The 27,966-nt window shown below is 50.6% G+C and overlaps 1 protein-coding gene across 1 annotated transcript; it reads right to left on the reverse strand.

Annotated features, from left to right (window-relative positions):
- Window positions 1–97: 97 nt before the first annotated feature.
- On the reverse strand, window positions 98–27,573 carry CPD (carboxypeptidase D). The gene is made up of 21 exons (XM_054847464.1): window positions 26,827–27,573; window positions 24,109–24,356; window positions 16,199–16,341; window positions 15,284–15,453; window positions 14,315–14,682; window positions 13,861–14,052; window positions 12,800–12,967; window positions 11,498–11,607; window positions 10,949–11,051; window positions 10,328–10,470; window positions 9,561–9,730; window positions 8,653–8,964; window positions 7,217–7,412; window positions 6,807–6,942; window positions 5,825–5,974; window positions 5,304–5,399; window positions 5,141–5,205; window positions 4,851–4,982; window positions 4,290–4,475; window positions 3,875–3,974; window positions 98–3,203 (listed from the first exon to the last, which is right to left on the reverse strand). The coding sequence occupies exons 1-21, from the start codon at window positions 27,498–27,500 to the stop codon at window positions 2,977–2,979; spliced, it is 4,089 nt and encodes a 1,362-aa protein (XP_054703439.1). The 5' UTR covers window positions 27,501–27,573; the 3' UTR covers window positions 98–2,976.
- Between the last annotated feature and the right edge of the window lie 393 nt (window positions 27,574–27,966).

Consider the following 27,966-nt stretch of genomic DNA (forward strand, 5'->3'; position numbering starts at 1 on the left):
CGGCCCCTGCCCCGGCCCCCACCCCCCGGCCGCCCAGCGTCCTCCTGACAGCCCCCAGCCCCAACTGTCCGTTAGAGGAAGAACGAGACAACCCAGGTGGACATCAAAATAGTTTTATACAGATTATTGGATCTCAGTATACAGGTAAAAAACAGAGGGCCCGGCTGAGGGCAGAGCCAGGCCTCGCCTCACGCCACGCCATCTCCCTTCCAGGAGAAGGGGATTCAAGTCCCTTTTAAAAATGTACATTTGAAGGCACAGTGCACGGACCGACACGCTCCAGGGACAAGCACCCGAGGGAGGGGGGCGAACACCAGCTCCTTGCCAGAACCAGCGCGGGTGCACAGATGGACGGACAGACAGACGGCAAGGGGAGGCCACTTTTGCCTTCCCAAAACTGGTGACAAACAGCCCCAGCGCTTACCTGCTGCGGCTCCAACCATGGAGCAAGAGCCAGACGCCCCACCTGGTCCTGCTGTGTAGAAAAGTCTCGCACTTCCGCAAAACATCTCAAATCCACTCACCGTAAAAATATGCACCTACTCCAAGCTAATTGCAAAATGCACTCAGAGGGAAAGGGCCGATTCCTAACGAGACTTATTGCTAGTGGGACAAAGCAAGGCCAGCTCTATCCAACACCTGCTGCCAGAGCAAGCAAAGCCCAAACAGAGCCCTAAGAGCCACCTGCAAACTCAACTTTAATAAAAAAACCCCAGCTATGTCTCTCATTAAAGCCCTCAGAAGCAGGAAAAGTTTGGAGATCAGACAGGGTTAACGCTATTGCGTGCTGGTGTGCTGCAGCCCATTACACGTGGAAGAGGGTCATGGCCCAGGACGAAACCCCATCCCCTGCTCAGCATGATGGGTTGGGAGCTGGCACAGGGATGTTCACGGCTCCTGCAGAATGGAGACAAAAGCAGCTCTTTCACACCACAGTGATGTGGGACAGGAGCAGGGGGAACGGTCAGCTTCATCTCCCTGTTCCCAGCACACCTCCCCAACCACGTCTTCTTGCAATGTAATTCCCCGTGGAACAGGGAGGAAGGTAGACTGGTGACTAAGGGTTAGCTTTGTCCCTCCAAATAGCTGCACAAAAACAGCATGCAGCTGCCAAGACGACCAGCATGGCAGCATTGCCACAGGCACGTGGTTCTGGAAGGGCATCTACCACCGCAGAGGTGAGGAACAGCTCCCTCCCCAGGAGACGGGGCCTAGAAGTCTTCAACAGGGGACCTGCTGCACTGTTCCCCTAGAGACCAGGCTCTGCAGAACAGACCCTGTCACATTTGGGTGCAAACACCCTCCACAGACACCATGTGCAGGTTTCACTAGTGGATCTCCCCAAGCTGCTGGAGAACACATCAGCTCAGGGCAAACTAGATGCCTAAGATGTTGCTGTGCCAGGCTCCTGTGCCCTGGAGCTCAGGTCAGTGGGGCAAGAATTAAAAAAGAAAATGAGCAGCAAGAAAATAAGTGCCTATTCTAACCCCAGCCTTCTGCCCAGAAAGCACAGGAATTCAGAGATGCATAAAGGCTTTGGAAATCAAACATTTAAGCCATTCTTCCCTTCTGGGCATCCCTTCTATTCCCCACAAGTCTCATGTGTCTTGGAGCTGCAGCTCCACTTTCCAACTTCTTGCCAAGTGCTACAAAACCGAATTTGGCTTTCTCCTTCAGCACAGCCATTCAGCCCTTCCTCACGCCTTGCACCCAAGCCACCGCCGCAGCAACGGACACAACTGCAGACACACAAGCAGGTGGAGCTCTTGCTACACACTTCAGGGATGCTGTAGCAGAACAGAGCCAAGCCAGCAGGCTAATTTGATGCCTACCATCACCAGAGCTTGATGACAGGGAGTTTCCAAAGCGCTCTGATCACCAGATGGCATTAGGTGGACAATGGCAAATGGTGAAGGTTTTCTTCAAAATTTAAAACTGAAGTTGGGCCATGGAGACTCCCATGACCTCTCCCTGCTGCTCCGAGAATGCTCAAATAGAAAGCAGTGGTCAGATTTCACTGTTTCCTCCTGAATAGTGATGGACTTGAGCAAAACTGGTCAGGAGGAGTCAGTAACTGATTGCTTTTCTACAGTATCCACCACAATCAGTTTATCCATTTGCTGAGAACAACCTTGAGTTGCTCTTCCAGACACTGTGCTGTTGTAATGCTAACATGAGACCCCGAAGGTCAAGTCTACTACACAAACAAGAAGCAACTGGGGGTGATGGGGATGAAGTTTCTTTTTTCCCCAGAAGTCAGGAACAGCAGTAGTGTGGAGTTGGCAAGCAGCTGAACTTTGTCAGAGTTCATTGAAGCTCTGACATTTGTTTCTTTCTCCAGTTCACACCAAGAATGGATGTAATCTCCCCCAGTGACACCAAGTCACTGCCTGGAACTAGCAACACATTAGAGGTGCTCCTCAACCACTGCAGGTCATAGCAGGCCACAGCACCTCATGGTGGGGAAAAGCTCCAAAGGAGCAGCTGAGAACCAAGTACAGTCTTTTTCCAAGGGCTGCTCTGCACAATGTGGAGTCAAGTCAAGATCTAGCTTCCCCCAATTACAGAGTGGAAAACACTAAATCAAAACAGGTAGAGAAACTGCTTTGGAGTGTTGTAACTACGACCCCACGCAGGTCTTGGGGCACTTCCCCACCATCTGCTCACTGTGTCGAGATGCTGGGGAAGTGCTAGGAGCTCTGCTGGCCACCCCGTTAAGTTGCCTTTCAAACAACCTCATGTGAACCTCCAGATCTTGACCCAAAAAAATGTAACAAGCCATGTAACACAGCCTCCAACACCCACTGATTTGCATGTACATAGGAACAGAGCAAACAGCAGAGGGAAGTTGGGAGCTGCCACCCCCACCTCTGGAGGACACATCCTGCAAGCTAATGTTTCAAAACTGAACCACAGGGACCGCCCCCCGGCCACCGGCTCTGGTCCATGGGAACCTCCTTTCCTGCTTGGGAGGTGTCAGTGTTTGCTGGAGTACAATGTTTCTTCTTCAGTGTCTGTTTCATCCTGGAATTCATGGCTCAGGAGGGACTTCTTTGAGCCCGTGGACATCATGCGGATTTCGTCCTCATAATCATCATGGTGTTGCCGGAGGCGGTGGAAGCCATCCTTGTGTCTGTTGGACTTAATCGAGCAGACACACCAGATGATACAGGCGGTGAGGACCAGAGCAGACATACTTGCACCTGCCAGAGAGAAGACATTAAAGTTAATGCCATGTTGCCCCACCCCAGAGGCTCCTAGACTTGCCACCACCTCTCTTCCCTTCTACAGTCACAACCGCTTTCCTCGCTTCTCTGTGACCCTGCTCCTTCCTCCTGGGCCACAGAAGACATGCCATGCAAGAGAGGGGCTCCCAGAGCAGGGCTGCACTAGCTTTATTTTCTGTGCTCACAATCTAGGACAGCATCGCTGAGCTCCCCTGCAGACCACTGGGTATAAACTCTAACCTCCCCAGCAGCTGCCACCTCGACAAAAAAAAAAAAAAATCTCTTAACGCTTACATGGTGCCACACCATTCAAGAGAAACCTTGAGGACGAAGCAAGATCTCCTTGGTCCCAGCTTTACACACAAACAGGCTCTCTCCATTCCAGGCATCTCAAAGTCCATTCTGGACACTTCAGACCCCTGCAACACTCTCTGCTTCCTCCCTCCCTCCCACCTGCCAGCCCAGCATCATCAGATCCAAGGGTTGTTGCACCAGTTTGCAAGGACAAGCACGTGTTCAGGAGGAAAAGCAGCGAAAGGCTTAAGTCTGCAGGCTGCTTTTCCAGTACAGTGAAGAGAAGGGTCATTGTCACCATGAACCAGTACAGAAAGCAAAGCTCAAAGCTTTAATTAAAAGTGTCACTTTACCTGCAACAGTTACAACCAGCTCCCTTGGCAGCCCAAATACCCTGTTTTCCGTGTCAAACACGATGAACACGGAGTTGGGTGCATCATGACGTACAAAGACCTGCAGAAAGATACCAGAGCTCAGACTGTTTCAAAGCTTGCACCTCTCTTAGGTGTCCAGACAAAAGAGGTACTTGCTGACCAGGGCAGGACCAGGCACTTGTCTTTGGCATGTGCCATGGAAAGAAAAGCTACTGCCCAAAACACCACCACTGTGCTGGGAAATTCTTCTCCATCCATTATATCAAGGCAGAAAACAATTACCCTGGGCACATAATCAGCAGCTAAACACAGCCAACGAGGTGGAGGCCAAATTCGGGGTGCCTTTATATGACAGGGAGTGGGAGGAAGATCTCCGATACCGACATTTACATACCTTGACATGTTTCTGCTGGTACCCATCAGCTATCGCGTTGATGTTATGCAGACCTGGAGCCAACAGCACGTGGAAATAGCCACCTTCTTTAGTATAGACCCTCAAACCTTCATTAAGAACAATGGTAGCTTTAGAAATTGCCTTGCCGTTCTTGTCTTGGACAAACCCATGGACTCCCTTATGAACCTGAAATAAAGCATTTCAAACACTTCACGTTCAGTTACACATTTGTAACTAAAATGGGATCTAATCCTCCCCTCAAAACACAGCATATTCTCCATTCCTGACCCTCATAATAATAAGTGCAGAATACTGCAAGGACTGCTCAGCCCACCATGAGGCAAAACAGCACAGATGTTTAACTCTCACATCAACACATTTCCTGGTCACTCACTGCCTCTGTTCAGTCCATTCCTCGTGCAGTCTAAATTTTGACCATCTGTAATTACATAGCACCAACAAAACCACACAGACTCTCCATACTGCTCTCTTCCTCTCCCCCTCCCCAGCCCCGCTACCTTCACTCCTTGCCAGAATTTCCTCCCACAGACTGCGGCTCACCTCCACGAGCATGCTAAGGAGAGATTTCCTGTGGTCTGCCCACAGGCCAGGAAGCTGCCCTGCGCTTGGGAAGTAACAGCAGCTGGTGTAAACGGTGATCTCGGGACAACGACCAAACATAAGGCTGAAATCCTGCAAAAACCAAAACCACAGTTACAACAAAAGAAGCAGTGTTTAAAAAGCTTTGCAAAGTGCATCTGGAGGTGGGGAAGTTTTGTCCGGACATAAGAATAAAGACACTTTTTAATGCTTGTTTAGCAAAGATGGAAAATTATGCCGTGATGAAGTACCTTCATACTTCCTAAGTGACTGTGCCATTCAGAGCCACGAATCACGCCACCAGGAATATTTTCATCTGTGAGAGCAGGAACACAGCTGTCAGACAGATCTGCCCCTAGCAGAGTGGAGCACAAGCTGCCGGGACGGGGGGTTAAAGGATTCAACCAAACATACCCGACTTATTTGGACAGCCTGGCTGGCCCAAATGCATCAGCGGATGGTTGTTTGCATACAGAGATGCCAAGTGCTTCAGCGTTTCTTTGTTCTCCACTACAGAGAGAAATGTGAGACTTAGAGCGCAACTTCTATTCACTGGAGGGGCAGAGACCCATTCTAAGCCCATGATCCTGTATTAAATAGGGACACACATTGTTTCAGGGGTATTCCATATTTCCTCTAACACTAAGGGGTGGTATCAAAAGCAGATTTTATACTGGCTTTGGCAGAGGAAAGGTTGAAATACTGTTGTAGGAATGGAAATGGTAAGTGTTCTGATCCCTAGCTGAATCCTGTGAGGTTTTATAGCTTTACTTAGCAGACTGTCAGCTCCAGGTGCAAAAGGCTGAACACACAAGGAGGTTACAGAACACCACCAGCGCAGGAAGCTCTTAGACGATGTGGTTGCTCACATGAACTTCTGCAGAGACAGCCCGAGGGTAACTATGCATGCAAGGCCCTGGAGGAGTCAGTCATACCTGTCTGCGCTGGCTTATCATAAGGGTAAGTGACAAGCAGAGATCCTCCATCTAGCGCAACAGAGAGGCTGAAATCCTGCTTCAATATCAAGTTCTCTATGATGGCTTTGGTCTCAGGCTCTCGTGTCCCCGAGTATCGGGAGTAATTGCCTGTAAATCGGAACAACAAATAGAAAAGGGAATTGACAATAGTTTCCTCTGCTATTTGAGAGGCCAGCAGAAGTACATTCTTTGTTTATGTCTGAAATTAAGTTTGCTGCATGTATTAAAAGGTATTTGTTAGATCTCAGCAGATGCACCTGACAGATCAAGCAAAGCACCTAGTCCACATTGCCCACAGGGGGAATTCATCTGCAAAGCTAAACAAACATGACGCATCAGTATTTCCCCAAGCTATTTGCTTTTGTGATGCAGAGGGTATTTTGTGTGTGTTTGCTCTCCTCAATGTCACTGAACGGACATTTTCTTAAGAAAGCATTTGGGGTGATCCCAGCCAAACCTGGCCAGACAGAACACCTCGTTTGTCCCCAGGAAGGGTGGGCACAGCACTGACACGGTGCTATGGAAACAGCAGGCAGTTACATGGAAACCAGAAAAGCATGAAAAAAGGAGACTGTTTCCAAGAAGCAAGAACAGAGGGCTTTTTTTTTTCCCCCCAGAAATGGGGGTTTGAAAGAAATCTATTAACAGGAAAAATGCATTAGGTGTCGTCCAACCTCTGGACTATTCCTAAAAAGCTCTGCTTTGTCTTGTCTTTGCAAATAAGGGGCTGCAAATTACCATCTGTAAGGGGGATCCAAGCTTTGGAAGCTTCCCAGCAGCTGTGCTGTCTGGGCTCCAGGGCAGGAGTGCTGCTCCCTTCACAGGTAGACCCTGTAAGCAAACAACTACACCCAACCCTAGAGCAGCTAGCAGGAGACTGCTACAGCAGACTGCATTTCTACAGGGACGCTACACATTGCTTTGCTTTAGTTTGCTTTACTTGTGAAGTCTGTGTCCAGATCTCTGCCATGAGCATTAGTCTGGCCTATCTTTGATGTGCAGCCTCTCTCCTGCGCTATCTCACGTCCATCTGGATTCAGGGAAGGCACAATCACGATCCGTGTTCTGTCGATCAGCTGAAGAAAAGGACGAGAAACAGTACATAAATGCAATTAGCAGGGTTCATTCTCTGTATATCTCATTTGTCTGGATCTCATCCTAGGATCTGCTGCTTATATTGATATCAGCAGTCAGAGGTTCCCACTGGCCCCGTGGATTTCACAACACCTCCCCATTATGTGTCGGATTACTGCAACCCACTGTTAACGAGACAAGTCTGTCCCAGTGAGCACTGTCTTCTCAGGATATAACTGGAGGGCTCCAAGATGGTCCCTCGCATTGGCTTCTCACCTTTGTAACAGCAGCATTCTTCTTGTAGTTCATGCAAAGAAATTCCGCCAGTGCCAGGAGCAGCTCTGTACCAACGGGAGCATTTCCATGAATACCAGCAACAAAGCGGATCTTTGGCTCCTCAGGCTCAGACTGGTTGGGCTTGTTGGAGATTTCAAGGGACCAGATCTGACGGAACTCAACACTCTGACCCAAGCTGCCAAAAGATGAGAAAACAGAGTGTCAGCTCAGAAAGAGCGCCGCACGCCTAGCCTGGCCTTACGGAGCAATCCTTGATGTGGAAAGGAACAGATGCCATCCTCCAGGAGGAGGCTGCAAAGACAAGTGACACACAAAACACAACCACATCGCGAGAGAAGATTTGCAGCACCACTGAACCAAATTCACTATGAACATCAGTTTGAACACAAGCATCTGTGTAAGAACGTATCCGGGTCCAGATGTAGAGGACAACCAATGCTCCATTTATCTCTATATAGCCTATAACATCACCATAAACATGGAACTGCTAAATGCCTCTGTGCTTCCAGTGTTGGTTTGTTTTCTGTTTTTTCCTTCAGAACGGAATACATCTGGACATCAAACTAATTTATAAAGCACCCGGTGTAGAGGACAAAAGCAGGCCTATTTCCAGTAACACAGAAGTTGCTGCTACAGCCATGCCGTTAAGTTAGCAAACTGAATGCAAGCAAAGCAGGGAACACAATCAGGGCTGATGCAACTGGACGGACAATAGAGGCTACAGATCAGAAAAGCAGCCTTGGCACCAGTGGGGACAGCACATGAGCACGTTGTGCCTGGTAACAACAAGCAAATGAGGCGCTGGGACAAAGAAATTCGTGCTTTCTAAAGCTGACAGAAGGTAAGCGCTACAGGTCACAAAGGAAAGCAGAGGACTGCAGACAGCTGGTCTCCTGCAGGAGGGCAGAGACCTTGGCTCAGAGCAAGCTAACTCAAACATGTCTCGCACTATTGAATTAAAATCTGAAGGCAGACAATCAAAAAAGGCCATGAGAGATTTGTAAGTCAAATTTGATCACTTTTGCTGGGGATTCTTTAGCAGGGTGGATATCAGAAAGGATTTGGAAAAAAGAGGGAATAAAGAGCACGGAACAGAGATATTTGCAGAAGCCTAGGATATCGATGCTGGGAATATTCCCAGTCCCAGGCACCCCTGGGGAACCAACAGCACCCCAGGTTTAAGCCAGTAAAACGATGTCTCAGGAAAAAGCACACGCATGCACCTGGGAGCCCCTGCAGCCAGTGCTCTGCCACCATGCCTTTCTACGTGGGGTTCCCTTCAACTCAAGCACCACAGGAAGGGGTGGGACGAGCTGCCCATCTCTGCACTGCGTTCATGGCTCGTCATTTCACTACCTCCCTACCACAGGCTGCTGCTCAGGGAGGAGCTGAGCACTGCTGCTTTGAGTTTTCACCTGGTGAGATTTGTGATGTGCGGGTAGTTCAGGTAGAGGCCTCGGAGAAACTCGGAGAGGTCCTTGTAAGGGCGGTACCGGTAAGGAGAGACATCCCCAGAGGAGGTAAGCAGGAGGCGCTCCAGGCCGTTCTCAGCAGAGAGGTCTTTGATGAGGGTCTCAAACTCCTTCTCGCTGGGGTCGCTGGTGTCTGGGGTGTTCAAGACTGGCACCTTCCCCTCCTCCACTTTGATGTCTGTCCGTGAAAGAGTGAAGTTGACCTGCAGCCCACCTTTGCTGCCAACTTCCACTGTCTTAGTGACCGGATTATATCTGCCCAGGGAAGACACAAAGAAATATTAGGGCTTCAAGGCCTCACACAACAAGCCACCATCCTTCCTGACTAGACCCTCACATGGGACTGCTACTGCTCCCCAGTCAAAATGGAGAAGCATTAAAAAAAGAAAAAAAAAAGCAAGAACACTTCGAAGGGACATGGGAATGGCACGAGGACAGGGAGCAGCTCAGGGCCTAACACAGCACCCAGCTACTTTTGGCTCAGGTATTGCAGGGTTATGAGGCACGCTGGCAGGACAAGTCAGGCTGCTTTAACCCAAAGGTATTGGCAGCAGTTGAAGCAATGAAGTCATTTCTGTGGGCAGCTGCCTGCAAGAGAATTTCCCCTAAAGACATTAGGTTATCAACTCCTTCCCCGCACCACCTCCAAACAAGGGAAGATTTGGATTGTACACCAGTGCCAGGCAAACAGTCTTTGATACCAGGGTAACATCACATTGCTAATTCTGCACAGACCAGAGGGCAGGAGAAACACCCATGCCTACATCTGCTGTAGGCAGAGCTGATGGGACCACTCCTGACTGGGAAGTCAGTCGTGCAGCTGTTTGCTCCTTGTACTATGGCTCGCTCACCCTCGGGCAGATGCTGTGATTTTGTACGTCCCTCGGACCAAGAGGCGCCAGTAGTCTCCATCCTTGTAGGTGGTCACTGGGTGGTTGATGTCAGCAATGCTGATGGTGGCGTTGAGAATACCCCTTCCATTCATAGCATCCAGCACAAATCCCCAGACGCCACGGTGAACCTGCGCACAGACCCGGAGCCCCACTGAGTGCCACTCCTTGCTCTGCCCCCACCCCACACAGCACTGTGGGAGCACTGACACCCAGATCCCACCAACTCCCAGCCCAGGAGGCTCAGCATTCCCAGAGAAGCATCATGTTCCAAAAGGGTTCGGGTGAGACTCGCCAGCAGCTGGCGTGGACAAAGATCACCTGATGAGTACAATGAGCAATTGTTTGGCTCAGGGTGCCACCCCAGCACTCTTTGCTCCACACCTTTGTTTGTGTGCCCCATGTGCGCAGCACCACCACCAGCCCTGACTCAGATGGGAATGGCACACAGGGGCCACTCCAGCCTAGGGAAAACCAAGGCAGTGGTAAATAAAAAGCCCACACCTGCATCACCTGGCTGCTCTTTCCATACAGATTTTTAGTATGTTGAGGAGGGGAGAGGAGGAGTCAAGCTATGTTCTGATGGGGATGATTTCTGTGGAGCGGGTAGCCAGTCTGGCCAGGAAGCAGCACTTGCTTCAGCCCACAGATTAGTCTGTTCTTTCTAGCACATCTAATGCAAACCCCTGAGGCAGCCCACACAATTGCTTGGGGTCAAAGTGTCTCACCTGTTTCATAAACTGGAGGAGAGATCGGCGGTTCTGCTCCCAGTACTTTGGCAGCTCTTCAGCTTTTGGATATTTCACACAGCCCAACTCAATGGTCACTTCAAAGCAGTTTGTATGTAAGTAATTCCAGTCTTGCATCCCACCTACAACAGGAATGTAAAAACAGTTTTGACAAGGTCTCCTGAAGGCAACTGTACCTCAACTACCTCAACTGTAGCTCAAAAAAAAAAAAAAAAAAATCAGACAGTAGAGAAAGATGAAGTACAAACTACAGCATGCATTTTATACCTGGAGAGAGAAGGCTTTTACATCGGTGAGATTCAAGATTTGAAGGGATGCCAATAGCAGACAAATATCCATCCTTCTTGTAAATACCTTTCATGCTAATTTACTGCTGTAAAATTTTATGAAAGCATTTCACATAGCCAGAAAAACTACATTATAAATTCTTTCCCTCAGGATAACTTTATCTGGGTACATTAAGAGGTTATAAAAGAAACGTGAGTCCCAGTAATCTGGGTTGACCAATGCAGAGTTTGTGACTGATCAGATTAAATTCTTTAAGACCCGCATGCATTAACTTGAAGGTAAACTATGCAAGAGACTTAGGGTCTACTTTACCTGGCACGTTGTACCACTGAGCCCCATTAGTGATGCCATGCGGGAAGTACTCAGTGGGGTACATATCCTTACAAGGGCTGCCCTGATACATCTTTGTATTTTCCTAAAAAACAAGATGCAACATGTGTAGCCGAGTCTCCGCACTCTACAGCCACCAGCACTTTTGTTCTAACATTAGTCACCCGTTGGGGTTACCAAACAGAGGTTCACGCAGGCACACGTTTGTATGGCTGCAGCACAAAGACACTGCACCCACACCCAACCACAACCTACAGACATCCCCTTGCTCTCCTCCCGGCCCGTGGTTTCAGCATTTTCTACCACCCTTCAGCACGTATGGCCCCTGTGCCTGCACAGGGCACTCCTGCTACAGTGCCTGCGACAGAACCATCCACTAACGGAGCGAGAGCCTCCCGCAGGACCCTTCTCCTGTGCCTGCAACACCAGGCGCCCACAGCACCTGCACCCTCCTCCACCAGCCGCTCAGGAGGTTCCCGACAGCACCAGGATTAACCCAGCAGGATGTGCCTGTTTTCCCATTAAAGTTACCTTGGAGTAGGAAAGTGCCAGTTCCTGAAACACAGAATCGTCTGGGGATTTACTGTATATGGCTACTCCTTGTTCATCATCATCAAAGGGGTAATTAACCACCAGAGAACCTGCAGGGGAAACAAGCTTTGACTCGTACTCGCATGCTTTCCAAGTGATCCCTCAGCCTAATAGGGGAAGTTTTTTTCCAAAGAGTGTCAAGTCTTCTGTTTCTCAAGACTTGGCATTAAACAAAGCATTAAGCCCAGCAGCTAGAAGAGACAACAAAAGCACAGGAAGAGTTAAGACCACACTCAATTGGGAAGGTGAGCCCAAGCTATGATACATCAAAGGTTTTGCTCTTACGTGCAGGAGGGATGAGCACAACCCCATAATAATCGCTTTCACAGAGGAGAGAAACCAAGGGGAAGAATTTCCTAGAACATGCATGGTACCCTCGGCCCAACCGCTGTAGTTTTTCAGCCTTCTGCAGTTTATTGCAACCACTGTCAGATTATAACATCTTTGGCTTACTGAAGCTTTCCCTAAGCAAGTTTTACTAATAGCACCATGGAACCCCAGACACCACCGCTGCTGGAGACCTGCCAGCTCCCTCGTACCCGCACACTGTACTTCTGCACTATGAAATTAAATGTGCCAGCACAAAGCAACCACCTGCAAGTTACCACAGCTACAAGCCAGCAGACAAACTGTCTAGGGAATAAGCTGTAATAGAGACTTAATTTAGATCACTCCAAAAAGATAATTAAATTACAGCAAATTTCATAGTTCCGTCATGCAATTCAAGGCAGGGAACCTTCAGGATTACATCTCCTTCCCTTAATTCTATAAATATTATGAAGCCTCTAACAGCCACAGCACTATCACATTCCCAGACCCAGCTGCTGAACAGCCGCTGACAAGAAACCATTCCCATCTCCCAACAGGTGACAAGCTAGCTACTCCCCAACACACGTGCACCCATCAGAGAAGTGGCTGTGATCCTCACAGCAGCCTCTTCAACTCCCTACAAATGTGTTCGGGGACATGATTTTCAACTTCTCTTTCCAGCTTCCGATCCATCTTCCAGCAGCATCAACAAAAGGTTGGGTTTATTCTTTGTGTAGGCCCTTTGGAAATGGTCTTACCCCTGTTGCAGGAACCTGGCTGCCTTCGCTCCTGCCATTTCACAGCAGTGCCAAGGGCAGTGAGCCCTCTGCAAGAGCTCCTCCATTCACACCTAGAACACCAGGGAGATAGCCCTGCAAACCCCCATCCCTTGAACCTCAGTGCAAAGGAAGGCACTCGGTCTGGCCGCCGTACCTCCATGCAGGTTTGCTGAGAGCACAAATGGGTAAGTCTTTAACCAGGTCATGACAGCGAGAGTTTCTGGCTGTGGAGGATCTGCCACATGGAAGAACTGATCTGGGAAGTTCCGGTTCAGGTCATAGTTGTTGCTGTTATTTCTGCCAACGGTACCTCCTCTGTCACCTGAAAATTAAACACATGTTCAAGCTTGCACCTTATGCCAATTCCCACTTCAGTGCAGAGGCTTCATCCTCTTTACTAGAGCTTACAACTATCAATTAATGGAAAACAGCAGAGAGCACAACAGCGCTGGCTTCCTACATCCCAGAGTAATGGGACCCTCAGGCTCTCCTCCTTCCTTCTCTATGCATGGAGGTGTCCGAGGGCCCTTTCAGCGGATGTTTGCACAGGCTCTCAGTGCCAGTCAGACCACAGCTAGCAGAAAGGCAGCGAACCATGAACAATCCCAGCAGCCGGATGTCACGACCGCAGAAACCTCAGAGCTCAAACCAGCTGGACAAGTTCTTTGTTAAACCCAAGCAGAGCTCTGGTTCCAGAAAATTGTTCTGGATAGACTTTGTTCTGCCAATCTGCAAGAGCCACGCAGTTTTAAGGACTTCCCTGAAGGATGTTTTTGCAATTTCAACATCACGATAAAAGTCTGTATTATCTTTGGACAAGCGCTCTGCAGACAGCCTGGCTCCCGCATCACATGTCACTAAGAGCATGGACCAAAGCACAGCAAGTATGAGCTGTGTCAAAGGAATGTCTTTTTTTTTTTTTTAAAATAAGCCTTGGGATAGCCACAAACCATAAGGGGACCCAAACAGGGGCAGCATATAGCACTGCGAGGCATAAGAGTTTTCTCTCCAACAACTTCAATCATCAGTCGACCACCCACATCCTGCAGCGCGGCGTCTACCCACTCATCCCACAGCAAGTCCCTTCCCAGCCTCCCTCTGCAGAGAGCACTTCTGCTCCAGCAATGCTTCCAGATTTCTGAAAGGTATCATGAAGCCAAAGGCTTGTTCTCAGAGCTAGAAACCCCACAGAAGTTTCAGTGCAGACAGCAATACCTTCCTGGGATTTCTCATAGCCATCAGGGTTCATGGACGGCATGATGTGGATCCGTGTGCTCTGGACCAGGTCAGTCACTTCAGGATCTGTGCCAAAGTTCTTGCAGAGGTACTCGATGAGGTTTAGAAGCAGCTCTCGCCCCACAACTTCATTCCCATGCATGTTACCGATGTACTTGAACTCTGGCTCGCCTGCAGACACATGGCCACACCAAAGAGACAATTACAACCACTAATTAAAGCCTGGAGACACCTCACCACCCCAAGCATTGTGCTCTTGAGCCTTTCTGCAGAGCAGAAGGGCATATACCTAAAATTTACCCTTATGCTCACATCAAAAAGGACAGACATTGTTGCAGGGAAGCCCCTTGGTCCTTCTGTCCCCAGAGCTCCACGACCAGTGTAGACATCCCCCGTAATGCTCTTTAACTCACACTAGTGCCTCCCACATTACCTGCTTCATGGATGCCAGGGTTGTCTGAGATCTCCATTACATAGAGCTCTCGCAGCTCCACCGACTTGCCCACGGAGTAGAGTCGGGTTATGTTGGGGTACTCGTTGGCATATCGCCGCAGAAAGATCTCCATGTCTGAGAAGTGATGGTGGCGGAAGTCCACAGGTTGGATGGGTTGATGGAGAGAAGTTGGCCTGGGGGCCTCTGCCTGCTCAGGCGTGGGGGTGATGGTAGAGACAGGAGCAGGCGTTGCTGCGAACTGCGTGATGTTAAGAGCTGGTGGCATTACAGTTGGCTGCAAGGAGAAATCCACTTCTGTTGCAGCTCCCTCCTTCACCTCGATGTTCTCTCTAGTCACCGGTGAGTAACTGTGAAAAACCAGCTGGTTTCAGCAAGGAGGCTCTGCAGAACAGAGGCCAACCTCCCCTGCAGCCTCTCCACCACCCCAGCCTGCTCCTCGCAGCCCAATCACACTGCGATGTTAACAGCTACGTGAGAGATTCACCAGCGAACAAGCTGACGGGACCCATCCCACTGCCACCAGACCCAACTACACTGCTGGCCTTGCTGTGTCACAGAGGCACAGGTTCCCGTTTACACGCTCACCAGGGAAGAAACCACAGCCGTTATCACAGGGCGAGCTACACATTCACACCCAGACGTGAGACAACACAAACTCTTACTGGGGTGACACTACTTCACTTTCTCCCTTTCCCAAAAAGTAAGATGCAGGTTGACACAAACAAGCAATCAAACAAAGGTGACAGAAATGCTCCACATCCAACAGCACCCTGCTGCAGCAGGGCATGGGGTGGACAAACATGGCTGCAGCTCTAAGCTGGAGTCCTTTACTGCTGCAGCTTCCAGCCAAGGCCCTTAAACACACAACGAGATGGTTTGGGGAAAGAAATCAAGTGAAGGAACATGAGCAGTTGGCAGCGTGGACGCAGGCTGCCACAGAGACATTACCCCATTACAACTGCGGTCACGTTGTAGGTCCCAGGCACAAGCAGTCGGTGGTAATCGCCAAATTTGCCTGCTGTGACATTATGAGCAATACCGGCAACTACAATGGTCGCATTCTCCAGGCCAGCTCCAGTGACTGCATCCTTGACAAAGCCTTTCACACCGATGTGGACCTGAGGAAAACAATGCAAGAGCCTGGCTGAAGACAGGCAACATCAGGGGAACTGCGTCTCCCCCCAGCAATACCCCCTGCCCTTCCCCAAACGCAGAAGAGCAGGACAGCTGCCAGGCAAAGACACACAAGGGCCCATGATTCAGACAGCGCTTGGCCAGATGGCAAGGAGAGGAATTCCAGCATGTACTGGGAGGGCAGCGAGATCTCAGAACTGATCCTCCCTAACAAATCCTCTATTTCATTGACATGGGCCCACAACAGTATGAACATAGCAGGGTTACAGGCCACCACACCGAGGAACAAAATGCAGCTGCCTCCCTTCCCAGCCTAAACTGTCACCTACTCAACTCATACATGGAAACAGCCTGGCAGAGGACTCTGCAAGCCAAGGTCTCAGCAGTGCTGGTGCTTTTGAACATCACTGGAAATTCATGGCTCTGAGGCCATACAGGTACTCTGCATTACCTCGTAAGATCTGCACCGATTGGTCCCTCTAACACTGCACCCCACGGGGGCCCTCTCAGCAGAGCTCTGCTATTGTGGAGGATGTGGGAACTGTGGCAGAACCACAGAGATACACAGCAGCCTTTGTAGCCACCAACCTCCGCGCAGCAACTGCAGCAGTTGTGTTACCACATGCAGCAAACAAAGCCACAAAAGCAACTGAATGTGGTGCTCTCGGCCCACCACGGACACGTGGGTTTCACAGCTGCTGTCCCCATGCCCATCCCAGCCCACACTACCTTCTCAATGAAAGCAAGGAGAGAGTCCCGGTTGTTCTCCCACTCCTGCTGAAGCTCAGAGGTCGGCGGGTATTTGCAGCAGGACAGCTCCAACGTGATCTCAAAGCAGTTGGCCCACACGTAGTTGTAATCCTGCATCCCACCTGAGAAAATGAGGCAGAGAGATGTCCTAAGAGCAACGTACAGACATCTTTCCACAAGATGCAGAGTTTTCCCTGTTCTTCAGCCCCCCACGGCATCTCAGCACAATGCCATCCTCCCGAGTGAACAACCTAAGGAGAAAAGTCAGATCAGATCATGGCAAGAGCCTGCGCTGGGGGAGACTGAGCTGTTTCTCCCAGTAACCAGCACACTGGGCCGTTCAAATCAGCTGCAGGCAGTTCAAAGATGACAGTCCCTTCAGTCTTACTGCTCTGCTCAGCAGCACAGCACTTGAAAATTCATAAGGGTTCATTTCACTGTGAAGACATTTTCCAGACACTACAAATCCTGGATGCCAGGGCAGGCACACTGGAGTCTGAACATTATTGCTGCCGAGTGCTTTGCTATGTGCTCCAAGCCACCTTTAGATTTGTAGTTTTCCTGCAAGAGACGTTACTCTACCCAAAGTGAGCTTCAGGCCTCTGGTACGAAAGGACACACCAGACTATCAGCCTGGGAGGTGGCAGCTTGAATCTGCACATCCAAAGTTTCAAGGACCACGCAGCTGCTCTCCCACAAAAATCTTAGCAAACTCTAGACGAGACAAGAGCAATGCTTCCCCTTCTCTACTTCCTCAGGCTGCTCTTTTCCTCCAACACCTTATCTGAAGGTCTCCATTTATTTGACATTTAGAGCAGCCCTAGCAGAAAGTCTGACAAGGTGTGACATGGTGACAGCACGCAGTGAATTGCACAAAGTCACCTTCAGGAAACTCTCCTGATCTGGGAGGGCAGCGATGTCTCCCTCACCGCTGAGGACTCCTGCGACCCCACAGCAGCCAGGTCGTGCAAGAAAACAGGACACAGACTTGTCCACCTGAGACACTCCAACTGGGAAACTCGCTCTTTCCTGAGACCTGCAGCTAAGTCACCAACCTCCTCCCACATTTCCTCTTTAAGGCTGCAGTCTCACTTAATTTAAGGATGTTGCAGCATCTAGGGACAGCTTGCTAGCTTAGTGTTAAACCAGCCAAACCTCCATGAGCACCAGAAAACAGGAGTACGCAGAACTGTTTCCCAGTATTAAGCTCATCTTGCTATTCTTGCCCTTCAGAGAAGCCACAGGCACTACTACAAATCAAAAAGGTCACCTTGTTCTAGCAAGTGTCCTGACCGCGTTTGCTGAAGTTTACATTCAGCCCTCAGCAAGCAAACCTGTTTCTCAAACAGGAATGAATCACGTACCAGCAGGACTTGAGGTCTGCAGGTATCAACACTCACAATCTGGAGCTCAGACCTCAGCACGCTGCTGAAGACTGCAAATGTTCAGCCCTCTAAACATTCACTGCAGTCTTTGATAGTAAAAAGGACATTCCAAAAGTACCACAAGTCTGTGAAACAGGTTTCAGAGTCACCCTGACAAATGCTGCCACATGACTGTAGCCAGATGTCATGGCCACATGAGAAGATCGTTACCACCACCAGCAGCAAATCAGGCAGTTGTGTCAGTAAGGAAAACACACCACACTAAGTTTTATGCATACTGATGATATCTTCTGAGTTAGACAACTTTACACAGTTAGAATCCAGACAGACTGGCATGCCACAGCCTCGGCCACCACTACCCAGGCAGCTCCATCCCAACCTGCACAGCAGCGCCCAGGACCACTCAGCCCAGAGACTTCGTGCACTGGCTGAACGACTCCCACCGGTGCCAGCTGGACACAGGGGCACAGGCAATGGGTCTCTTGTGGATCAGCTCAGAAAGTCAAACTGGTTCTCAGAAGCCCATCTGTCACGGAACAGCTATACACTTGCCCCGCAGGAGGCCGATGCAAACTTCAGGAGGAAGGAAAGCAGAAGATGGCCTGTGGCACGTATCATGGCACCAGCCTGCAGGACCCCAGCACGCAAGTCTAAGAAACACATACTTTGTGCTCCCATCCTCTGCTTTGCCCACCAAAGTGCTACATTAGTGCTATGCTAATAAACCTCACCTGCTTTGTCTGAGCAGTTTCCTAATCATTCGCAAGCGAGGGACCCTCCAGGGTGCTGGCCAATTAACCAGCCAGAATGGATCAATACCAGGATGCAAACGCACTACCTGGCATCTGCAGAAGCTGTGTTAATGCACAGCCAGGAAACGCTACCAGCAGCACTTTACCAAGCAGAGGAGTCTTACAATAAACGCGATGGCTGTGAGCATTTACTGGCCCCCGAGGTCAGGGATCACTGCCCTGAATTCGATAGCCCCAGCGCACTCAGGCAACGCAGAGATGCACTGACAGCATAAAGTAAGATTCAGAAGAACCGACCCCTGGGAAGATGTGCGGGATGGTAGCAGATCAAAGATGTCCCAGTTCCTCTCAATCCTTCTGGGAGCCTGCTGCTAAGAGAACATGAAGCTTTTATTGTAACAATCAAATGTCACTTGCCACCAGAAAGAGAGCATTGCAGCTTGTGCACAGGCTGAGATCAAAACAGGAAAGATACTTTTCTGTCCAGCACAACGGGCCAAAAAGTGTTTGAGGACTTTAAAACTCTCAAATGCAGTTCAAGAGGTTAGAGGAACAAGGCCTGCAAATCTGATACATACTCAGTTTTATCCAGCTCCTATTACCAGGCTCAGAAAAGTAACCCACAGCAGGCTGCTCTCTCGCCAGTAAACACCATGCAGAGTGAAACAATTTGCCAGCCTATAGCCAGTTCATAGCAGGACGCTAATGCATTTGAAAACATCCATACGTAAGACAGAGCCATTATGAAGCATATTTAGTGCTTCATCTGCCATTCAAGCAAATTTAGGACAGATGCTCACCCACAATAGAGCAGCAATGGACTAAATTAGAGCTTGCTACATCAATTTCGGTAAAATTGCCTCTTCGAGAAAGTAGTCCATTGCATGCTTGAAAATTTGGACTGTATCCGCTGCACATATTTGGCCTTCACACGACCCCGTTGCAGAGCAGGACAGTTATTTTTACAGCATATGGAATTATGTATTTTTCCATATACCATCTGCACAGCCTCTCCTGGCTACGCAGAAGATCTGGAGGTGTAAAGAGAATTCTGTATGCAGCCTGCCATTAGCAGAGCACTACACTCAAGGAGCAGAGTGGAAAAAGCACACCCAAGGCAGCGGACTGTCAGACTACAGGGCTTCTACTCTACCTATCTGTTTGGGTAATATCTGGGATAACTTGCTGCATTTACTCCAGCATTTTTTTAGTCACAGGGTGTCTTTTAGCCCACACTGCATAAAACTTCAGCCTCCCAATGAAGCATCATACCTATTTTACCGGTGAGGAAAGCAAAGCAAAAACGAGCAGCTGACAGTCACAGAAGTCAGTCCCCGGCTGGCAGCAGGTCACAAAAATGCTCAAAACAAACCTCTTCCCTGCTATGTCCCACTCCTTGAACATCAGGACTGCACTTCAGGCAAGGATCCCAGACCTCTTGCAGCACAAGCGCTGCAGACTTCATGCTGACAGGCATGCCTCTGCTCCCTGCCAAGCTCCACACTAGGCAGACAAGCAGGAGAATGCAGCTCTCTCGAGTCAAGCCCGGGGATCCAGATAGCATAAACACACCACGTGCCAGGAGAAGCCTTTCAGGCCAGCCAGGAAGGACTCTATTTTCAAACTGCACTATGCAGAAACCTCTCTAATTCCAGCTCTCGCTGGAGCAGACATTAGGAGATAAGAGACCTGCAGCTAAGTTAAAGAAGAGAAACAGTCATGTCTGCTCTGCAAAGAGAGCAGATGGCACAAAGCAAGTTAGAGACATGATTAAATTCATGGCACAAGTCGCCAACTCTGTGGACAGAACCAATTGTCTTGTACCACAAGACCGGGGTGAGCCCCAGCACCAAACAGGTGGAGGAATGCTTTGGTCCATTAGTCTGCAATCATTAAAACTCAGAGGAGGTGAGATTTCAGCCTCCAGCAGCTGCAACATACAGCCCAGAGCAGACGTAGATGTAAAAAGAGGCATCAGACCCTCAAACCATCCAGCCAATACTTTTCTCAAGAAGAAAGAAAAATTTGCAATAAGAATTTTATGACAACACAAACACGTAAGAGCAGCTAACTGTGCATATCCCAGAAAGACATGGCTGAAGTCTTCTACTTCAGTGTGAGAAAGCTCACACTGTGCAACCGCTTTCTGCTGTGCCCAGGAAACAGAGGCCACCATAGCGATACCATGAGCACCCACTGTTCTCAGCACTCATTTTAATTGCTCTGTGTTCGATGCCACTAAAAGCTGTTCGGAAGCTCAATGTGGCTAGTAACCACAGTCGAAACAACCTAGTAAGTACACACGTAACCTAAATCCACTTTCAACCTGAGAAGTGCCTTCCGGTAGACACCAGAAACACCTCAAGCACTTAGACATCAGAGAGTCAAGCTAGCAAGGAAAATAACTTCTAGGAAGGGACTGCAAATAACGATCAGACCTTCCAAGGCTGCCCGCAAAATAACCTATTGAAAGTCACATTGAATTCAGTTTCTGAACTGGGCTCCTTGCGAAATAAAGGCAAACATGTCCTTCCCACAGATAAGATTGAAGCTGTTTCTTAACCACTTTCCACGCATCATCTGCGCCATACACCAGCCCAGACTTGCATGTATTTTCTTGATTTGACCCAGCCACTTGATAGTTAAACCCCCCCAGAGGTTAAAAAGGAAGGAAGAGTAAGCGTGTGTACAACAGAGATAGCCTCTAACCAACGTCCCCAGTCACAGATGGAGTGCAGAAGCCAAATTCAGCCGTCTGGCAGAGAGCCATCTTTCTCTGCGCACACTTGACCTTAACAATTACTCCAATGGTTTGGAGTTGCCACCTCGGTTTGACACGCATTAAGAGGTTGTTTGCAAACTCAAATGAAAGTTAATGGGGTCTGGCACAAGCATAAACCTGAACTGGTAACTCCGGGACAATGAATCCCAAAGCAGTTGGCTTTCCAGCATGTTTGATTTCACATGATAAAACGTGGCAGGAAAATTTCCACCTGTTGAGACATTATGTTCTCATTTCTTTGTTTTTACTGGCTTCAGTTCACTTGGAGCCTCCAGTCTCCCCTGGCACAACTTGATCCGCAGGCCACGAGCGCGTACCCCGCATGGTTCACAGAACCGTGTGCTCTGGTTATCTCTAGAGCTCAATGCAGCCCAGGGAGCTCCTGCAGGGTACTGGGATTTCCCCAGCCTCATTTTACCACACATTTAAATTCTGCAATCACTGGGAAAGGCCTTCTGGTCCGAGCACGAGCCTCGGCAGCCCTTGGCACAGAGCTGAGCGAGTTGGATGACTCGATACAGCCATCGTGGTGGTTTTTCCGTTTCTGTCACACGCTGCATACAACTGACTCCCCTGTGCCTGCTCTTCATCCACGATTAGAAATAAATGTTAACATCTAAAACCCCGAAGGGACACAGTAACTTCACACAGCATCAAAACACACGTGTACTGGTCTCTGCGGTATCTGTTAGTTCACCCGTGCTCTCCACTGGATCTCAGCTCCTGTGGGTTACACATCACATGAACTCCTCAGCCTGGGAGCTGCTCCAAGGGCCACCATCACCCTCCATGTGTGCATCTTCAACAGCAACGAGACATAAATTACCACTTTGGGGAGAAACTGCACAGGTCTGCCAACCTCAGCAACGCACCGTTCCAAGAGCTAGCGTTGTTGCACCCTCCCTGTAATCTCTGCCTGTGAGTTGCCTACAGCCATCAATGCTGAGCCTGAGATTGTGGCTTGTCACAGCAAAAGGGTTTGTTTCCGCAGAGACTGGAAGCTGGAGGCTATTACACGGAGTATAAACCACAGTGACGGCAGCACAGAACAAACGGGTCTTCAGTTGACACCTTGCCATTTCCTGTGAAAGGAAAGTAGGTGAAACCTCTGCTCTGCTTGCTGGCAAGACAAAGGCAGCCCGAAAGACTCACGCACCAGCACCACGGCCACTAGCAAACCTTGCGCTAGCCAGGTGTCTCACATCCTAGCAGGAGGATGAAGAAGTTAATGCTGCAGTGAAAAATGCTGCTCACCGTGGGCAGGGGAACTCGCGCCCAAAGCCCTGGGACCACCCTCCCTTCAGAGGACACTCATCCCACTTTTTTACAAGGGCAGAAAGCCTTAGACCTGCAGCTAACAAATCTCCCCATTGAGATGTTTGCCGATAACGACTGCCACCAGAACAAGGCAGCACAGATCATCCAGGATATCCTGTTCCCTCGTAAGCAAATTCACCAGGTTACACAAACCTTCCTCCTGCTGGGCATTTCACAGCAGCAGAGTGAACCTTGAGCCAGCAAACACACAGGCTGGTGTGCTCAACAGGGTGGAGGGAAGGAGACAGCTGCTAGAGAAAGAGGTAAAACCGTATCTTATTTGAACATGACATCTTATTTGATCAGTGAAATCCTGGGGAATGATTCAGCCACTGGTGAAATCAAGACTTCCTCTTTCAGCACAGAGGAGATGTGTTCAGGCCCAATATTGGATCTCTCTCCCTCCTTCCCAAGCAAGGCGGATGCAGGGTTGAGCTAGGACTTCGCTTGGAAGCCCACGTTTTGGAAAGACACCATCTTATTAGAATTTGTTAAGCTGTAAGCTCTGAAGGATAAACAATGCCTGATTTCACCGCTTGCTCAGCACTCCTGCCATCATCCGTCAGCCCCAGCATGAGGGAAAGCAGAGCAGCCCAGGTGCAGCAAAGCAACGCAACTTCTTCAGATCATTTATGCAAGGTTTTTGCTGCGTCCTCACCACAGAAGTTTCTGCAGTGTCTGGGGAGCCCATGGTTGTACAACATCCGCTGAGGGGGCATGGCATTGGTGTAACTTCTAGTGACACGGCCAAGATTTCTCTTCCCGACAGCCCACTGAGCCTTTTCCACGAGAGCATCTTGTCACATAAACTGTCCTTTAAATCCTATTTTCAGCCAAACTGACGCACACAGAGCAGCTCACAGCGTGGCTGAGTCAGGCCAGCCACCTCCTCACAAGCAGAGGTGGCACCAGGAGGTAGTTTGCTTACATTCAGATCACCTCCCAGTGCAGCTAATGGAGGGAACAGCTCTCCTAGAAGCCCCTACACACCAAATTTCGAATACCTTCTAGATCCCACTGCGCCAGTGGACGAGAACAGGCTGAGCTGGTTGTCACCCTCTGCACAGGTCTAACAGCAGAGCAGTTCACAGAAAAGCTCCCTACCTCACTTCCAGCAAGAGCAGCTAGCTCAGACCACACATTTAAATAATTTTACATAGTTTTACAGCAGGCTATTCTATAATCATTTACAAAATTACAAGTTTGGAGGTTAAAAAAAACCTCATGGAATACTGGCATTGGTTTAATACCTTTAACAATAGTTTCCTCTTTCCTGTATCAAAGTTTAGTAACCACCTGGAGACCTAATGACAGTTCATTTGGCAAATGAAGCCTCCCACGTGCAGGATAACTCTCCCGTAGCTAACAGGGTCAGGAAGAACCCTCCAGTTTGCTGTGATCTATTCCCTACGAACATCTCCCAAGCTGTGATTCATCAACCACTTACTGGTGTGCCTGTGATGCCACTTCCCTTCATTTCAAGCTGCTAGAACACATTCAAAGCTAAAAATATCACTTCACCCACCGTCCTCTCCTCTGTGAAAATCACCACTGGTTTCGATGTCACTTCTCAGTGGGAGCAAGAAACTATGTCTATAAGACACTCTGCTAGGTGAGCTAACAGAGCTAGAGCGATTCGCCAGCACAGCTTACCTTCTACATCATACCACTGGGCACCATTTGTGATACCATCTTGGAAGGTCTCTCCCTCCTCGCCAGGGCAATTGGGTTTGCCAGTTCTCATTATGGGGTGATGTGATGCGTAAGCTTTTGCCAAATATTTGAACACTTCGTCATCAGCTGATTTACTGTAGACTCCTGTGGGCTTATGCATGGGAGAGTCATCGTAGGGATAGCTTGCAACCACTGAGCCGCCATGAAGATTGCCAGAGAGCAGAAACCTGGGTTTGGGAAGGAGGACAAGAAAAAGAAGAAAGAGTCATACTGGAACAACTTCAACAGGAAGACAACTACAGCTGCCCAACCAGTTATTCTGCTGCTTTCCCACCCAAACAGTGTTCTCGGGAGCCTCCAAACTCTATTTGGGATCAACGAGGCAAGCCATGCCCACTGGACAAGCTGCCCAGCAGCAGCGCTACTTTGGAAGAGGAGGCAATCAGACCCTGCTCCATCAGCCCTGTGCAGGGAGAACGCTTGTGGAGCTGCAGCTACACCAAGGTTATGTTAAGATACGCACTCATCTGACACCGAGTCTGCTACTGTTGGACAAAAAGCTACACTGTCCTGGGAGGCATATCCCCTCATGTTAACACCAGCCTCCAACACAGCCAGCAGGATTGTCAGAGGAAGTCAGCAGATCTGTGCAATAAACCAACTCTCAGGACCAGTTTATTCGCTTCCCAAACTGACATCTGGCATTACTAGAAACAAAACAAGTCTCCTGCTGCAGCCTAAGAGCCCTCAAACTCCGTGATAGACAAGCAGCGCCCCACACATAAAGCGATGTACATGGCTCTTCATCAAGCTTTGAGCAACACTTGATACGTACAACAGAACCGACTTGCATAAATAAAATCTGGATGTGTGACAGAGCTGTTGAAATCTCAAGTCAGACTATATAGCATGGCATGCCGTATATCACACTTTAATTTGATCACAGGCAGCAAAAGGATTTCAATGAATCCCAAAGGTAATTGTCTCCGCTCTTCTTCTTTCCATGAAATACAGCATTGAGGGGAAAAAGAGCTCTCCTCATCTGGTCAAATGGGATTTAGTTTCTGAGCAGAGGTAATGTGGCCAATACCTTTGCCTTACTTAAAATAGCACACGTGAATTACATTACACTATCTTTTTTTTTTTTTTAAAATCAAACAGTTCTGTTTACCCCTTCATTATTGTATCAGTGGTTATGTTAGCGTAACAATTGTACCAGCATTAACTGGTGCTGCCAGGCAGACGCACAAAGCACCATGTTCTTCCTGTTTCACCCTAGCTTACATGCAAATCCCACCTCAAACACTGGCAAAAAAATAAAAAGTCCAAGGTATTTTCGAAATGATATTAAGACGACGCATGAGTTTCCGTAGTAACTAATTTTGAGTTGAACCAAGTCTGGAGAGATCTCGATGCAAACTGCTGCATCAGAGCTGTCCTCAAGGATCCTTGGGCAGTTCATGAAATTCCTCTAGAGCAATAATCACTACGGGCACCGCCATCCACCAAGTTTTAATAATTTGTCCAAGTAAATTTTGTTCCCTAAAACTGAGCAAACATCATGCGATGCTGAACACTGTGTGCATTGGTTGAATCCAACCACAGCCCGACAGAGTGCCACGGCAGTCGGCCATCCCCTCTGTTTCTGTCCCTATCCCCATTTGGGAAGAGGGCCACAGTTTGTTTCAGTGTGTCGCTCGTATCTGATCAGACTTTGCATTCTGGCTTTCTCCACACAACTTCACACGGTTGGCTGCGCTGACCTTAGTGGTTTGGACCTTCCACAGTTCTCTAAAGAAGAGCACACAGCAAACAAAAAGACAGTGCCCAGCCTGGCCACTGCGCTTTCCAGGGCTGCCCAGGGCCCCAAACTGGAGCTGGGCTTCACAGGCACCGTGTCCCCTCCTGGGCTGCCCCACTCCAGGCACAGCAGCTTCCCACCACTCACCCCTTTGGTTCCTGCCTACCAGGACAGTGTGGGCCCTTAAAGCTCCGTCCTGCATGCTTTGACAGGAGGACAGATGGGTAAGAGAGCCGCAGGAGCACGGCCAGTACTTGGGAACACTGCTGCACAGAACGTTATTGCTAAATCCAGGGAATTTTCCGTGAAACACAAAGATGGGGGGAAGCCCTGTTCAACACAGCTCTCTGTTAACGTGTTTGTACATGGACCAGTTACACACTTAATCCTGAATATTTTAAGCATCCCACAGCTCGTGGTGAAAGCATCAATAGTCCAAAGAGCAAGACCTACAGACAAGCTCAAGACAAGGAGAAGTTTCTAGCTGAGGGCTCCTGGAGAAGGGAGACACGCAGATGGCCAGGGGTGCCCGGGCACGTGCAGGACACGGGCTGTGCCCAGTGGGGCCAGCGCGGCTCCTCAGCAGGCGCATGGCAAACCACAGCCACCAAACCGCAGTCCCACGCGGGCTGGCCGATATGCGGGTTAGCCCGGTCGCTGGGTGCAGGATTGTGCCCGGCTGCGAAAACAGGCAAACCCAGCGCAGGAGGCAGGCTGGGGAGAAACAGGTGGGCAATGGCTTCTTCCCCCCGCCAAGCCCTGCTAGGAAGCACTAGGAAAGGCTGAAAGCGAGCTGAAGCCCCCAGGGAGCGGAGCGGGGTGCCGGGAGCGCGGGCCCGGCCGTGTCGGGCAGAGGGGAACCGGGCGGGGGCCGGGCCTGGCCGGGCCGCACTCACTTGTTGCGGCGCATCCAGGCGATGAGGGCTCGGACCTCGGGCACGGGCTCCAGGTCGGGCTCGGCGGCCCCGAACTGGTCGGGGAAGCTGCGGTTGAGGTCGCGGCCGCGGCTGTTCTCCCGGCCGCCCTCCGCGCCGCCGCCGCAGTCGCCCTCGTGTGCGCGCTCGAAGCCGTCGGGGTTGAGGCTGGGCAGCAGGTAGAGGTCGGTGGTGTTGAGCAGGCGGCCGATGCGCTCCTCGCCGCCGGCCCAGCCCCGCACCAGCTCCTGGGCCAGGCGGAGCAGCAGCGGCCGCGCCAGCGGCTCGTCCCCGTGCATGTTCCCCACCAGCTTCACCTGCGGCCGGCCGGGCAGGGCCGCGCCGCCGGGCTCCTCGCCGGCCCGCTCCGGCCCCAGGCCCGCCGTCAGGCGCAGCACCCACAGCGGCCGCCCCTCCACCGACTCGCCGATGCTAAAGAGCCGCGCCAGGCCCGGGGGGGCCGCGTCCGCCAGCGCCCGCAGCGCCTCGCCCAGCTCGGTCGAGTGCAGGTACCGCAGCGCTTCGTCGGGAGCCGCAGCGGCCGCCGCCTCCGCCTTCTTGATGTGGGCTGCGCGGGCCGGGCCCAGCAGCAGCGCGCAGAGGAGCGGGAGCAGCAGCCGCCGACGCCGGCCGAGCCCCCGCGCCGCGCTCGCCATGGCCCCACCGCACAACCGGCCCCGCCGCTCCGCGGAGCCGCCGGACAGCAGGAGGAGTCGGTGGCACTCGCCCCGCCCACGGGCGAGCACTCCTTCCGCCTCCTGCCAATGAGCGACAGCCGGAGGAGAAGACCCGCTAGGGCGAGGCGACGAGGGACCAATGAGAAGCCGTAGGTAGCGCTGCGTCACGATGGGGTGCGGCACCGGGAGCACCGGGAGCACCGCGGCGCCCCCTGCGGGCCGCGCCGCTGCTGTGGCCCGCGCTGCCCCCGGCCCGGCCCCGGCCGCCGCGGGGAGGGACGCGCAGGACGCGGGAGCTGGGCAGGGGCGCGGGGAGGCGGCGGGAACCAGACCTGCGCTTCCCCGAAGAGGTGGTTTTCTCCCTCCCTCGGGAGAAAGCGGCCTTCGCGCTCAGTATTTCCCCTCCCGAAAGCCCCCGCAGGAGCAGGGCAGGGGCCCACAGAGC

The sequence above is a fragment of the Grus americana genome, chromosome 19 (genome assembly GCF_028858705.1).
Source record: "Grus americana isolate bGruAme1 chromosome 19, bGruAme1.mat, whole genome shotgun sequence".
Lineage (NCBI taxonomy): Eukaryota > Metazoa > Chordata > Aves > Gruiformes > Gruidae > Grus > Grus americana.